The 15,950-nt window shown below is 45.6% G+C and overlaps 1 protein-coding gene across 1 annotated transcript in view; it reads left to right on the forward strand.

Moving 5' to 3' along the window:
- Positions 1-14,726, forward strand: part of adamts6 (ADAM metallopeptidase with thrombospondin type 1 motif, 6) — a 46,323-nt gene extending 31,597 nt beyond the window's left edge. The window contains exons 16-24 of the mRNA XM_034546954.1: positions 3-126; positions 739-819; positions 3,521-3,684; positions 4,517-4,655; positions 6,421-6,550; positions 9,653-9,857; positions 9,934-10,110; positions 13,049-13,205; positions 14,557-14,726. Coding sequence (XP_034402845.1) covers positions 3-126; positions 739-819; positions 3,521-3,684; positions 4,517-4,655; positions 6,421-6,550; positions 9,653-9,857; positions 9,934-10,110; positions 13,049-13,205; positions 14,557-14,666 — 1,287 coding nt within the window. The 3' untranslated portion in view covers positions 14,667-14,726. The remainder of the gene's footprint in view (positions 1-2; positions 127-738; positions 820-3,520; positions 3,685-4,516; positions 4,656-6,420; positions 6,551-9,652; positions 9,858-9,933; positions 10,111-13,048; positions 13,206-14,556) is intronic.
- The last annotated feature ends 1,224 nt before the right edge of the window (positions 14,727-15,950 follow it).

Consider the following 15,950-nt stretch of genomic DNA (forward strand, 5'->3'; position numbering starts at 1 on the left):
AGCATGTGGGCTGCGACAACATCCTGAGCTCTGATGCTAAAGAGGACCGATGCCGCGTGTGCGGCGGCGACGGCAGCACCTGCGAGGCCACAGAAGGACTCTTCAACGAGTCTCTACCCAGAGGAGGTAAAAAAACAAAAAAACATGTCACCTCAGAGCTCCATTTTGTTTAATGAACAGCAGCTTTCGGTACGATTGAGTCACCGGAGAAGATTGTGAGTAAAACAGAGTAACTCCATCGCCCTCTTTTGGCAAGGCAGCTTTTTTTGGGTCTAAAACATCCATGAAGCCAGGAAGGCTTAAAAAAAAAAAAAAATGTTGTCTTTGTTACCCACCGTCAGAGCATATGTTTTGGGCTATTTAGAATTAAGTTGTCAGAATATAGATCAAAACATGATATTTTGACTTAAATAATTGCATCATGGAGTGAAGAAATCCGGAGTAGAGATAGGGACTTGGTGTTGGCTTCAGCCTGAGGTTGTCTATAGAGAGTTTGAGAGAGAGAGAGAGAGAGAGAAAACATATTTCTCCTTCTATGGTATGGCTAGTAAACCATCTAAAAATACTGTGTGTCCATGTGTGTGTGTGTCTGTGTGACTGTAAAAAAAAAGGAGGGGATTGTTTTGTCCTCCTGCTTTGTCCTTTTTTGGGTGATTTGGAATGTATTCTATATGTACTCCCTTTGAGTTTGAGTGGGAGACGTTTCCACCTTGACGATCCCTGTCTCTGTGTCTCCAGGCTACATGGAGGTGGTTCAGATCCCGAAAGGATCCGTTCACATCGAGATCAAAGAAGTCGCCATGTCCAAGAATTACATCGGTGAGTCGAGTCAATGTCAGTCTTCCGGGGGCCTGTGATATCTCCATTTAATAGATTGCCATTCAATTTGGTACAAACGTTCAAGATCCCCAGAGGATGAAACTCTCTGACTTTGGGGAATCTCTGACTTTCCCTCTAGTGCCACCATGAGGTTGACATTGTTTTTGTTTTTGTGTGAAATAAATCCAACAACTATCAGATGGATAGCCATGAAATTTGGTGCATACTGTATATTCATGTTCCCCAGATGATGACTCCTAAAGACTTTTGGGTCCCCCTGGCATTTCCTCTAGCACCATCGGCGAGGCAAAAATAATAGTTATCCATTGACATATCTCAACATGTACTTGATGGATTGGCACACAGTTCTGTACAGACTATCATGGTCCTCAGAGGATGACGCTCAATGACTTTAGCGATTCACTGCCGTTCCCTCTAGCGCTACCATGAGGTTGATATTTTAGTGAAATAACCCAACAACTATCAGATGGATGGCCATATAATCTGGTACATATATTCATGTTCCCCAGATGATGACTCCTAAAGACTTTGGGGATCCTCTAGCATAATCGTCAAGGGAAAAGATAATAGTTACCTAGAGAAATATCTCAGCATCTGATAGATGTATTGGTACACAATTCTGTTCAGACATGCATGGTCCCCAGAGGATTACCCTCGCCTACTTTGGTGAACCCCTGGCGTTCCCTCTGGCACCACCACCAAGTTGACATACCTCAACAACTATCAGATGGATGGCAATTCAGTCTGGTACATACATTCATGCTCCCTAGATGATGACTCCAAATGACTTTTTCGGGATCCCCTGGCATTTCCTCTAGCGTGCTCAAAAATAATAGTTTCACGTAAATATCTCAAGATCTACAAGATGGATAGGCACACAACTTTGTACAGACATTTGTGTTCCCCAGAGGATTAATCACACAGACTTTGTTGATCCCAAAGTTGTTGAGGGAACGTCATGGGATTTAAGTGAAAATATTTCATTAGCTGGATACATTCATGTTCCCCAGAGGATATAAAGCTCACTGATTTTGCGTCCCAATATCGCCACCATGAGGTGGATGTTTGTGCTTTTAAATGTAACATTTTCTTGGAAACTCTTGGATGGATTTCCATCAAATTTGGTGCAGACGTTCATGTCCCCCTCCGGATGAATCATCCACTTCAGTTTACGACCAAATACTGACAGCTGCGCTCTGAACTGCATCGTGGTAAACAGCACACGCCTCTAACCCGAAGCACCGACCTCACAGAGGCACTCGTGTGGCCGCGGACTCTCTCGTCTCGTTCCATTATCAATGCATCAATCTCAGTTTCACGACGGCGTGGTGGATATCAATTTTGCGACGTCAAGCTGTTTCGCATTATCCTCCGTTTCGCTTCTCCAATGCGTCTCCGTCACGAGCAAATTAGAAGATGCCGTCGTTTAAAATCTCCCGTCGCCTAATGTAAAGCTTGTAAAAACTGTAAAAAAAAAAAGAAGAAAAAAACCCCTCCCTGAATCTTAACACATGTGATGGGCCCTCTCTTTGGCACCGGGACCTCGTCCGCTACGTTCCAGACTAAACAAAAAACTATTTGCGACACCGGGGGGGGGGAAAAGCGCCGGGACCCAAAACAACCTGAGCGACCGGATTCAATTAAGCCCCGTTCTGTGTCTTTTCATTAACAGGAGAAAGACGCGTGACAGCGTGTTGAATTTATAGTGGATGGTGTTGATGGAGGGCTTAAGTTACACTTTGAACCGGAGGACCGCATCAGATTTATAGGGCCGTGGTGACAGCTGCCTGCTCCACCAGGATTATGGGGGATATGATGTCTATATATCAAAGTTTAAAGAGTGCAATTTTGGCTAACGTGTCGGACTAGATTGTCCCTTCCAAGCAATCTGTAACTTTGTTATGAATTTCATCTGTGGGCCCCCCCCCCCCTAGTGATAAATCGTATATTTTTTCTTCTTCTTTTGGAGCATTGTCTGTGTCCTCGCCATTTAGGTCAGCAAAGTTTGCATTAAAAAAAAAAGTTTTTTATTAAAGCACTAACTGAGCGAGACAACATAAAAGAGGTCTGTGGAGACTTGTGTAAACTGCACTGAGCAAAATCACAATGCTCGCAATCAGTGCCAGATGTGCTGAAAATGAATTTATCGAGAAGGGGATCGTGATATTTTAAAGAGGAGTAAACTATTGTTCGAGGAGGGGAAGAGGGGGGGGGGGGGAGGGAGGGGGGGAGGGATCTGCTGAGCGCGAGCCAGAGAGACGGAATAGCGAGCGCGCTCGGATCGTTTCTCCTGAATTTGGACCCGTTTCAAGGCGGAGAAAGTGGATATTTTCAGATCTGTTGTGCTTGGAGACCGACGTTTTGTTTTGACAACCAGACGGAGAGCGGTATTCGCGAGATCCGTCCAGGCCTTCACCTGAAGTGTGTTTTTTTTTTTTTTCTCTTCCTAAATTAGACACATGTACATGAAGGTCTGCAATTTACGGTGCGCGTGCAGGCGCCCGGGTGTGTTTCTGCTCAGGGAAGTTGACGTCAGAGAGGCCCGAGAAAAAAAACGATGACGAACGTCGGCGATGACATCGCGGCGAATGATCGTCTCCGCCTGTTGTCTGGGCTACCGTTTCCCCTTGTCTGCTTCAGCTTTCTGAAAAAGTACTTCTTGTTTTCTGTGACCGCAAAGCGCTGAAATCTGAAGTGGACGATTATTACATCAACGGCGCGTGGACCATCGACTGGCCCAGGAAGTTTGACATCGCGGGGACGGCCTTCCACTACAAGAGACCCTCTGACGAGCCGGAGTCCTTAGGGGCGCTGGGAGCTACCACTGAAACCCTGGTTGTCATGGTAACGAAGTATATTGTATTGTACAATCGTGCAAAAATTGCATGTGTCAAAAGTTTTAGCTCTGTTTTTGGTCTCCACCGACTCCTGAGGGAGATGCACCTTTCACATTGTCATTCCACACATTGTTATAAGTAAATTATTCGATATAAGTTGAATTATTTTAAACACAAAGAAAACGAGTGGGACTTTAACTTCCGAGAATTTGGACACTGCATTTGCAACTCTAAAGGTCCTCCTGTGTATTTGAGGTTGTATGCAAGCAGCTGGTCTGAGTCCACTCAAACATCTGGCTGCTATCCTTAGGTGACCGTCGGCTAGCGGTTTGGGGTTAAAAGCTATTTAAATTGTGGGTATTGCAAAAAAAAAAAAGAAGAAAAAACCCTTGTTTCACTTGATTTGGAGAGCATCTGCGTTTTAGAGTTCGCTCGTGCATATTAAAGACGGCTATAAATAGGACTCGCGGCAAGTTCCTCTGCGTGTTTGCGTGTTGATGTGAAGCCGCCGATGTTCTGTCGTAATACTCGGTGGTTTCTGCCTCGACCGCACGGCAACGCTGGAATAGACGAGCGACCCGACCGCCGGCCACTTCCCTTCGTCTCCATCTGCGTGCGGCAGACTAATATTAATCCACTTGAGTGCAAAAACTGCACTTAAAGCTGCACTATAGTCCATATATTTTTTTACAATGGTTGCACAAAGGAGTGGCTCTTACATGACAGACCCTCGCATCAAGATCACCACATTTTTTTCACTGTGATTTTCATACAACAAATACATAAATTGTTCCAAGTGTACCTTCTTATTCCCACCGCCCCCCCCCCCACACTCCCAGGTCCTCCTTCAGGAGCAGAACCTGGGGATACGCTACAAGTTCAACGTGCCCATCCAGCGTACGGGAAGTGGCGACAACGAGGTGGGCTTCTCCTGGCACCACCTGCCCTGGTCCGAATGCTCAGCCACCTGCGCTGGAGGTGAGTCAGCGCTGCAGGAATATCTCCTCTCTTTGTCGCGAAGGTCTCCAGCTGCAGTTTGTTAATCAACATTTTTGCTTAGAATTGTTAAGATAATTACTAGAAAATCAACAAAAGAAAATGCAAATCAATGTGTGTTTATTCATTACTGTAATGCAACAATTAGGAGTTGGTTTATTGAGATACTGTACACTCTTCTATCTCAGCCAGGAGTACAAAAAATGAGATAATATAAAGTTATATTTAATTATTATTTTAATGTCCATGCAGTGTCCATGCAACTTAACCAATACATCTTTTCTTGCGATCCATTCTGACGATGGTTTTAGCCGCCAGTCATACACCATTGAGTGTAGAGTGTCTTTTATTGTGCGTTAAGTAAACACTCATTTTCTAAAAACTGCTGCGTGAATTTTTTGGGATCATTAAAGTTTATTTTCCTGTAAAAGAAGACGACCGCTGAGCTCCAGTGGCCAGTTGTCCTCCAAACATGTTGGTGTTGAATAGCTTAACACTCTGCGGGGGTCTAAAAAAAATTCCTTTTGCATATTTCTAACTTTCTCAAATATTTAATACTTCAATCTGTAAATCTTCTCCCGACCGGTAATTACACGAATGCCGAGGAGCGGTGTGTGGACACCCAGTATCGCGAATTTGCGCTGGCTTTCCAAAAAATCGGTTACTTTATAGCCGGAGATTCGGCCCCGTAATAAATTCAATATGTATATTTTCCATATTTTTTGGCCAGAGTAATGAATACTCTGTTCTGTGAACGAGCTGCGCACAGATACGGCCGACAAAGTCAAACATTCGGCGTCTGAAACCGCAGCGAAATGTTGACCGTGGCCTCAAGAAGGACTAAAACCGAACCTTTTAGCCCAAAAAGCAATGGGTTTCATGTAACAATAAATAGTGTTTCGCTTCCCAGTTGTCAAGTGTGGCCTGGACGGGGTTTGTAATATTTTGTAAAAGCACGACTGAATAAGCATGTGGTTTTTTTTTTTTTTTTTTCTGAGGAAGGATTTCCAAGTTTGAAGCTCTTCCTCAGAAATTTTCCTCCCAGTGTTGATGTCATTTTTTTTTTTTGTGCGTCTGTGACCGCGCCGATCTTTACACCAGTAAAAAAGTTATTAACTCACACACACACACACACGCATTCGATACAGCTCGCTCAGCTTATCGTGCCGCGTTGCTTAATATATATCACAACCGTAATAAAATCTATGAAAAACATCTTTCGACAGCCTTACAACCAAAACTCTTTTTTTACCCCATGCGTCGCACTGTTCCTACAAACTGTATTTCACTTGACACGCACACACACACACACACACACGCACACTTCCATATCTCATTACATCTGCCAGACAAGTCTGCTGTGGGTTTTGTCCCACGAGGGCCCAAACAGACCCTTTTCTGAGTTGGTATGGCACACACATACACACACACACACACACACAGAAACCACATGCACGCTCACACACACACACACACACACACACAGTGGGAGGTGTGACACCGATACGGTAGCCCTCACTCTCTCCATTAGAAGCCAAAGTAAAGAGCTCTCTGCTCTGTAAAAGTGATTTGCCAAGATATCCTGCAAAGAATCAGGAATTTACATGTCTGGATTTACTACAGACTGAAAGCGATACCATCTCCGCTCAACACGACAGCCGGCTTCCATGTTTCTGAAGGGGAGATGGGGGGGAGGGGGGGTTTAGATCAGCTGAGCTCAGTGCTGTCTTATTGATCCGTCTTCTAGGCTCCCAGAAGCAGGAGGTGGTGTGTAAAAGGCTGGACGACAACTCGGTGGTCCAGAACAACTACTGCGACCCGGACGGCAAACCTCCAGAGAACCAGAGAGACTGCAACACCGAGCCGTGTCCTCCAGAGTACGTACCGCTGAGTCTTCATCATCTTCATCAACTGATTTCATTGATCAATCGTTTAGTCTGTATGATGTAACACAAGTTCTCGGTGTGACGTCGTCAGGTTGCGGTCAAATATACAACAATATAGAATACAGAAAAGCAGCAAATCCTCACATTTGAGGAGTTTTTATCTTGGTATTTTACTTGATAAATTACTTAAATTATTAATTTATTATCAGAATACCATCAATTACATTGATTTGTAATGAGTTTTGTTCTTAGTCTTTCCTTATTTCATTTTGCATTTATTTTGTTACTTGCTTTGAAATTAAAAGTTGTTTAAAAGTGTTTTCATAGAGTATTTACGATGACCTTAACTGAATTATTTGGCTGTGCTGAAACAGGCTGTTAACACGAATTATCGACAGCAAACAGTCGCCTAATTACACGTTGCCATTGAGTTGCGCAATGGGAGGAGCAGCTGGTCTTGGAAAAGTATTTTTCCTCGTTGATATATCATCATAAACAGATCCAGAGCTACGGTATCATTCACTGAGCGTCGTATTTGTCTCCACCTGATGAGTGTAAGTCAAACATTCTCTCTCTTTTAGCTCCGTTTTTGGTCTCCACCTCCTCTTTTTGCTGTGTTTACCTGCTGGTCTCTAACTCCATCTCCCGCTCGGTGCAGGGCAGGAAGCGTACGTTTAAAAAAAAAATCTTTACTGCATCTGGAAACAACGTTGATGACGACAGTGAGACTGAAAACAAAAGTTGTATAAACCAAAATAATCTGCTCAAAGACGCTAAAATGCTGCATTAACGGTGATGAAACCCCGTCGGTTTGCTAAACCTTTGGCATTACACATTAAATTCATTGTTAATATAAAAAATATTACTTTAATTTAATCACACAGATGATACTGCCTCGGGATATTAATTCACCTTCAATGATTCAATGAGCCCCTACTTTGTAAAAATGTGTTCTGAACCGAATAATAACAATAAAACCGTGATTTATAACTTCATACGTTCGCTTTTTTCAGCCCTAAAAAATGACCACCTGTGTTTGATTGCTTTGGCCCCGAGGGGTAACGTACACGAGTACAGGTGGAATATGAACTTGTGTTTGGTGGCCAAAATGTCTGCAAAGCACCAAACTGTAGCCGAAAGCACGAAGCCAGACTCCTGGAAAAAGAGGGATTAAATGCATCGGCTTAATTAGTTTCAGACCGCCCGACAGTCATTTTGTGTATGAGGGAAAAAACCGATAGCATCTTAAATCTACTGCAGAAGTGGCCATCTGCTTTCATGCGTTCAGATTACAGTCTCGGGTTATTTATATTCACATCTGTGTTCGGTGGACGCAGACTTGTGCTATCTCATTTATTTTCACAGTACTTGAAGGCTGTTGCAGTGTGTGTGTGTGTGTGTGTGTGTTGAGTTACAGCGCACACGTGACATTTGTGTGTGTTCGCCCGGGTCTTCAGACTCGGGGAAAGGGCCGACTGAAGGAGGTCGCGTAAACACGATTGTTTTAGAATAGTCGAGGTTTTTTCTTTTTTTTTTTACGGGCTCCAGTAATGAAAGCTAGCGCAGATGTTTGAACACGTCGTTAATTCTGTATACATTCCTTCAGTTGATGTAATATCTCACCGGCTGGATGTGTTTCGAGGGGCTGTTGTCTGGGGCAGTTGTTTTACGGTATTAAATCTTGAGGGTTGAATAAGACTTTCTTGGAGGCCAAAAAGCTCGGCGGGCGGCGTGGCAACATGTCGGTTGCCCTTTTTTTCCAGTTTATTGGCATCATCGCCACCGTCGGGTTGTGATGGACATTAAACTAACGAGATGGAATGTGTTTTGTTAACTGGCGGTGAGGGGCTGCTAGGTGGATCCTCGTGTCCACTTAGGAGGGCTCGAGGCTAGCTGTTTCCCCCCGCTTCCAGTCTTTATGCTAAGCTAAGATTAGCATACTTCATCCCGGCTCCTGTACTGAAAGCACAGACGTGAGAGTGCACTAAACGTAAACCTCCAAAGTGAATGAAGGTCAACTAAACTAAAATAACTGGTACAACACACTAGTAACACAATAACACACTGATACAACACACTGATACAACACACTGGTACAACACACTAGTAACACAATAACACACTGATACAACACACTGATACAACACACTGGTACAACACACTAGTAACACAATAACACACTGATACAACACACTGATACAACACACTGGTACAACACACTAGTAACACAATAACACACTGATACAACACACTGATACAACACACTGGTACAACACACTAGTAACACAATAACACACTGATACAACACACTAGTACAACACACTGGTACAACACACTAGTAACACAATAACACACTGATACAACACACTGATACAACACACTGGTACAACACACTAGTAACACAATAACACACTGATACAACACACTGATACAACACACTGGTACAACACACTAGTAACACAATAACACACTGATACAACACACTAGTACAACACACTGGTACAACACACTGGTAACACAATAACACACTGGTACAACACAATAGTACAACACACTGGTACAACACACTGGTACAACACACTAGTAACACAATAACACACTGGTACAACACAATAGTACAACACACTGGTACAACACACTGATACAACACACTGATACAACACACTAGTACAACACACTGGTACAACACACTAGTACAACACACTGGTACAACACACTGGTACAACACACTGATACAACACACTGGTACAACACACTGGTACAACACACTGGTACAACACACTGGTACAACACACTAGTACAACACACTAGTACAACACACTGGTACAACACACTGGTACAACACACTAGTACAACACACTGATACAACACACTGATACAACACACTGATACAACACACTGATACAACACACTGGTACAACACACAATCTCTATTTTCAAAAACAAAGAAAAGACAATAATAACCAAGGACACGAACCTAATAAAAGATAAATACATTCACATTGGTCGATCGGGTATGTATTAACCCACGAGGCCCCGTGGGGAGTTCAGGATTCGGTTTCCCCTGCTTCATCTCGGGCCTCTCTCCTCCAGGTGGTTCATCGGCGACTGGTCGGACTGCGGGAAGACCTGCGACGGCGGCACGAGGACGAGGACGGTCCTCTGCATCCGGAAGATCGGCCCCGCCGAGGAGGAGACGCTGGAGGACACCCACTGCCTGACTCACCGCCCCATCGAGCGAGAGTCGTGCAACAACCAGTCCTGCCCGCCCAAGTGGGTCACCTTGGACTGGTCGGAGGTGCGATACTGGTCTCAAACTGCTGGGGGGGGCGGGGTTTGAGTTCTTCTTTAACACCGTCTCCTTCCGTCTGCAGTGCACGCCGAAATGTGGGCCCGGCTTCAAGCACCGCATCGCCTTGTGCAAGAGCAGCGACCTCACCAAGACCTTCCCGCCCGCCCACTGCCCGGGCCACAACAAGCCTCCGGTCCGGATCCGCTGCAGCTTGGGACGCTGTCCACCTCCTCGCTGGATCCCCGGTGAATGGGGACAGGTAGGACGACGCCCCCTTCATCAAGCTCCTTCAATGTGGTCCTCTCACCTGTAGTTGCTCGACGGCGACGTTTCTTCCCACCTTGTCGTGAGCCGTTTCAACCGCTGCAGGTTTTAAGCCTCAAAATGTTCGTCTGTTGCCAATTGTTTGTTTTTTTAAACCAGTGAACCAAGGTGACCATATTTGGGCTGCGGAGGAGTGACGTAGAGACGCCTTATACGGGCCTCTGGTAGAAACCTGTCAATCACCTTGAAGCTTTGTGCGTAAATTAATGTTTACAATGTTTCACTGAGGTGATGAATCAAGCGACACGTACGGCCATTTATTTCACAGACTTCTCATGAACTGGAACGCACTTTTTTTTAAAGGCACTTTATTGGCTTGGCATTTTTCGGGAACCGGAGGGTTGCCGCCGGAAGGATTTTCAAATTTACCTTCTTTGGCGCTTTGAGCACCTCGAGCCGAATGCCGTCCGGTCCCGTCATAAATACCTCCGACTCTCTGCAACTCACACCAAATAAACTAATAAACGTCGCTACAGGTAAGAAGACGAATATGTCCTTGATGATTTTTGGGTTGATCTTTTTCCTGTCAGCCTGATTTTTAGCGAGCAACAGTCCAGCTGGTTAATCCTTTAAAAGGATAGCCGGGATGTTTAAATGACAAAAGATGCTCAGATAGATCCAGTCGGGTGAATGGTTAATATAATTTACACCTGGATGACACACTAAGCAGGCCCCGTGACGTGTGTGTGTGTCTTGTTGTTTGTGCGCGCCGGTCCAAAGTGCTCCGGAGTTGGTGATCAGCGTCAGTAATATCCTCCTGGCCCGTTTGAAGTTTATCTCTTGCCTCGGACCAGGCCTCTCTATCACTTCCAGGAACACGATTTAGAGGAAGGCCGAAGGAGTAGCATTCTTGGGCTCAACCTGACATGACTTAGTGCGCTTGGCGGAGCCGTTGAACACTTTAAAACGCTCAGCTGACTCATGCTGCTGAGGGGATGCCAGAGAGACGTGCGTCACAGAAGGCTGCATGTGTTATTTTGCATGATTTGTTGGTAAAAGTGGGATTTTTCTTTATTTATTTTTTTTAAAACGGCGCGCTCTGATGTTTTAGAAGACGAGGGTTGAGCCCCTTTGCAGCTCGGGGGGGTCGGAGGTCAAAGGTTAAGAGTCAGGGCAGTCCGGGTCACGGCTCTCTCTCTCTCCTTTTTGGCTTCTGCTCGTAACGGGCACATGTGCGTTGGCAGACATCGATAACACACTTTTACAATTCGATCCGAGCCAACAACAGTCAAACACAGAGCCGAGATGACTGATAACCTCAGCGTGCTCCATCAAAGAGCCCAGGCTAATACTTCTTAGAGCAGCAGCTGGAGTCTGCTCTTACGCAGCACTTTCTCATGCATTGCAGATGTGTGCGTGCGTGTGTCTGGGTGTGTGTGTGTGGCTGTGTGTGTGTGTGTGTGTGTGTCCTCTCCCTCCACCGCCTCTATTTTATTTTTTTTGTTGCTGTAATTACAAGCTTCTCCCTCGCCGCTCCGGTCCCTCAGAGAGTCAGAAAGGGGAGATTGCTGCCAGCAACCGAGCTCCCGGTCTCCAAAGGCCAAAAGGTCACGGGGGTTCAAATCCCACTTAAGTCGCACCACTGACGTACGCCATCTGTCATGGCCGGGCAGCGGGTCCTAATAAAGCCTCTCTAATTGGGAAGGGATGACATGAGGCTCAGTGATCTGAGGCAGCCAGAGAGGATCATTGAAGGTGACGGAAAGCCGCGCGCGCACGCCGATGGCTGACAGGTGTGTGTGGTTTCTCCTGGAAGAGTTATCGTGACGAGGCATTTGAGGCCAACGCCGCGTTGGCATCTGCTGCATTGGTTTTTTTGTAGTTTTACTGCGAAAAGGAGTTTAATGGCCACCCATGGAACCAGTTTTTTTTTTAATTATAACCACGTTTATAGAAGTCAGGTGCAACAATTTGGGTTCAGTACAAGAAGCTTTTTTTTGTTTTTGTTCATGTGTCAACAAACTAAATGGGTTTAATATTAATGTTATTATTCATCCATCTACTCACCTTTAATTTTTTTGTTTTCATGTAATTTATCTTTGCTTTTGTACTTGTTTCGTCTCATTCCTGCAGCTGTGTCTGTAGGATCATTTTTACAAACTATGAGCATTTAAAAACCCTCCAAAAAAACAGATTTGAGTGGTTCAGGTGTTCTGAAAACGACGTAAACATCCTGGTTGAAGTGATCGGCCCCACGTGTTGGTCAGACGTTGCAACAGCAGCAGCGATTGTGACACAACAGAAAACAAAAAAACAACAACTTTAAAACGGAGTTGCAACCGAACCAGAATCTCCTCGGGACTCCAGAGCGTTCTCGTTAGGGCCGTCCTGCCAGAAGCACTTAAAGGATGTTTCATCTGAAACCATTCACGCTCCTCTCCTTCGCTCTTAGTCTGAAAAGAATTAGGGTGGAATTCTTCAGGAGAAACGAGAGGGCCCTTTTTTTTTTTTTTTTTTTCGACCTCTTGACACACACACACACACACACACACACACACACGAGAAAAACAGTTGAATCGGTTACTCCGAGTCTGAAGACGCATGAGACGGACGGGGAAGGTGACTCCGTCTTCCCGCTGCCTGCTTGCCCTGATGATTGGTTAATTGGATCAAGTCGTGCAGAGAGAGAGAGAGAGAGAGAGAGAGAGAGAGAGAGAGAGAGAGAGAGAGAGAGAGAGAGAGAGAGAGAGTGAGAGAGTGTGTGTATGCAGGAATTACTCTGAATTTGCTGAGTGTTGCGTCCTTGTGCATTAGAGAGGGAAATCTTGTGGCACTCGGGGTCACAGCGGGAGGATGGTCCTCATTCACCCCTGCAGAGACACTAAGAGTGTGTGTGTGTGTGTGTGTGTGTGTGTGTGTGTTCTCTGTTGCAGTGCTCGGCCCAGTGCGGCCTCGGCCAGCAGATGAGGACGGTCCAGTGTCTGTCGTACACCGGGCAGCCGTCTCACGACTGCGCCGAGTCCCTCCGACCCACCACCATGCAGCAGTGCGAGAGCAAGTGCGACGCCACCCCCATCGCCAACGGTGACGGTAAGACGAGTCTCTCCTTTTTCTTTCTTTCTTTCTTTTATCACAGATATACGTTTCCTTGGTGATTTAAAACCTGCTTTTGAATGCACGGGCAGATGTGAGCACCTAGTGCGCTGCGCTGTGCATCTCACACAAAGCCCCACTCGAGGAGCTCACACACACCGGCTCTCTATCTTCACCCTCGCTCTTCTGCGATGACCTAAACACGCCTCGGATGACACACTCCGCTACACTTTGCCAGCTACATTAATCTTTCCAGTGAGGTTGGCCGCCGGTCAAAGCCGAAACAGCTCAACCCTCCATATACACTTACACATGATGGATGGCCATTCGGATGCATAGAGAAGGGCCTTTTTCGATTAGCCTGAATGGAAAACGTGAGCAGCGTTTACAGGCGGGCTAATGGGATTAGCTGTAGGCTAATTGTTCCTTTACGGACGGCAGTGAGGCAACATCTCGTTTCATTTGGCTCGGCGGAGGCAGGGGCCAAAGCCTAATAAGGGAAGACACTCTGATCGTGATAAGGCATTTAGAGCACTGCCTGTCCGGCATCCAGCAGGCTGTGTGTGTGTGTGTGTGTGTGTGTGTGTGTGTGTGTAGGGATGGCAGGAAGCCCAGTTAGCGAACGAGGCCAGGATCCGTCTCAGCTTCAAGCCTCTGCGTCCAAGTATAGTTTGATTCTGTTGAGGCCCGAGGGCGACACTCCAGCCCGGTCTGTTCCTCGTGTGTTTCTGGGCGTCACGAACGATCAGCGTTTTGAGATTTTTTTTGTAAAATAACCCAGAAGGTAATTTAGGAGCACTCCTCTGAAGGGGTTTCCCCAAAACCTTAAAGACTAATTTCAAGGATTCGGGGATGATTTATTGACATTACGCATCAAGGAAATGCAGTTGTGGCCCTTTTTGCATCAGAATGAATGTAAACAGCAGCAGAAAAAAGTGAATTAGCAATAAGGCAATAAGAGTGACATCTTAACATAATTTGACTTTCATACTTGTAATGGTATTTAATTGCATTCTACGTGGTATCAAAAAGGTCTTTTAAAAAGTCTGAAACCCCCGGTACACTAACATAACTGATAATAACATTTCAGTAGAAGAGTGTTTGAGGGATTGTGAAATCCTTCAGAACAGTGGAAAGTCGTAGAAATCAGAATATGGGATCCTGCCACTCGAAAAAAAAAAAAGCAATGATAATACGGGAGGCTGGAAGCAGGTCAGCTCATAAAAGGAGCGTCACACGAAAAAAAAAACCTCCAAAAGCTAATCTGAAATCCAACTCTTCACTCTTACACCAAACTATCTCCTCTCTCTCTCTCTCTCTCTCTCTCTCCCTCTCTCTCTCTCTCCAGAGTGCAAAGATGTAAACAAAGTGGCCTACTGCCCGCTGGTGCTGAAGTTCAAGTTCTGCAGCCGTGCGTACTTCAGGCAGATGTGCTGCAGGACCTGCCAGGGACACTGACGCCTTTCGGAGAGGGAACGGCTCGAAAAAGACGGAGGGAGGCTGACGCGGCACTGCGAAGAGGAGAGAGAGAGAGAGAGGGGGAAGAAGAAGAAGAAGAGAAAGAACCCCCCCCCCCAAAAAAAAACAACCTCTGGACGCGGCGTGGAAGAGAGACGGAGAGAGATCAGCGGCAGGAGGGAGGAGGGAGGACGGGGAGTAAGGATTTCCCTGTTCATCACACCTGGTCCTCCATCATGGTGGACTCCAAACCACTGCCCACCCCCCCCCCACCCCACCCCCCCCACCCCCCCCCACCCCGCAACGACGCCGACACAAGCAGATCTCGATTTGTCACTTCTGTGAAGTGGAACTCGGGAAAAAAAAAAGAAAAAGATTATTCGATCGGTTTTTATTATAATAATAATGATCGAGATCATCGTGAGTCTTCCTCCCGTGTTTGTTGTTTTTAATGAATCCAAAGTGCCGGACACGTCGTTCTCGGAGGGATGTTACGGACGGCGGGAGGGGGAGGAGCTGAAAGTGTCACGACTGTGATGGTGCTATTGGCCGGCAGAACTTTGGCTCCGGTGCACTTTTTCCGTGTAAAAAAATACATTTTTTTTGCCAGTTTACCGCTCACATCCGACAGGAACCCCCCATCGGTGTACTGTATATTTATTGTACAACTCCAAACAGAGCTGAAGTGAATGCAATTTTAATTTCATATTCATAACTGTCTCTGTGCTGGAATGAAAAATATTACATACCGTAAACATACCGTTAAAAAAAAAAAAAACCTGATATACTGTAAGGATTTGTATATTATATATGATGTTAATCCAGGATCCAGAAAAAAAAAAATACCGCGTGGTTATAGGAGAACGTTTGAATGGCTTTTTCTTTCCCCAGACCGGGTGCCTTAGTTCCTCACACTTGAATCCAAAGCTCGCCCCGGTGTCGGCCATCAGAGTTCACACGGAGATGTTGTCAGACACGAGACAACCATCACCAAACTGGCCTTTTTAACCAAACATCCCAGTGGGCGGCTCTCGGTTCGCTATTGAAGGATTTTTATTTTGAAGGAGCATATTCTACGATCACAGCGCAGTCTCGATGTCTTTTTTTTCTTCTTTTTTTGGGCTGGATGATTATGTAATCGGTATTTAAATTGTTTCGGCGCCGATGAGGCTCAAAGGAATATTTCCACGGTTTCTTTTCTCGCCGAGAGTTTAACGAGAAGATGCGTCTCACGTCTGTAAATATGAAGCTTTAGCCAGCAGGCTTAGCTTAGCTTAGCATAAG

This window comes from Cyclopterus lumpus, chromosome 12 (assembly GCF_009769545.1).
Source record: "Cyclopterus lumpus isolate fCycLum1 chromosome 12, fCycLum1.pri, whole genome shotgun sequence".
NCBI classification, from domain to species: domain Eukaryota; kingdom Metazoa; phylum Chordata; class Actinopteri; order Perciformes; family Cyclopteridae; genus Cyclopterus; species Cyclopterus lumpus.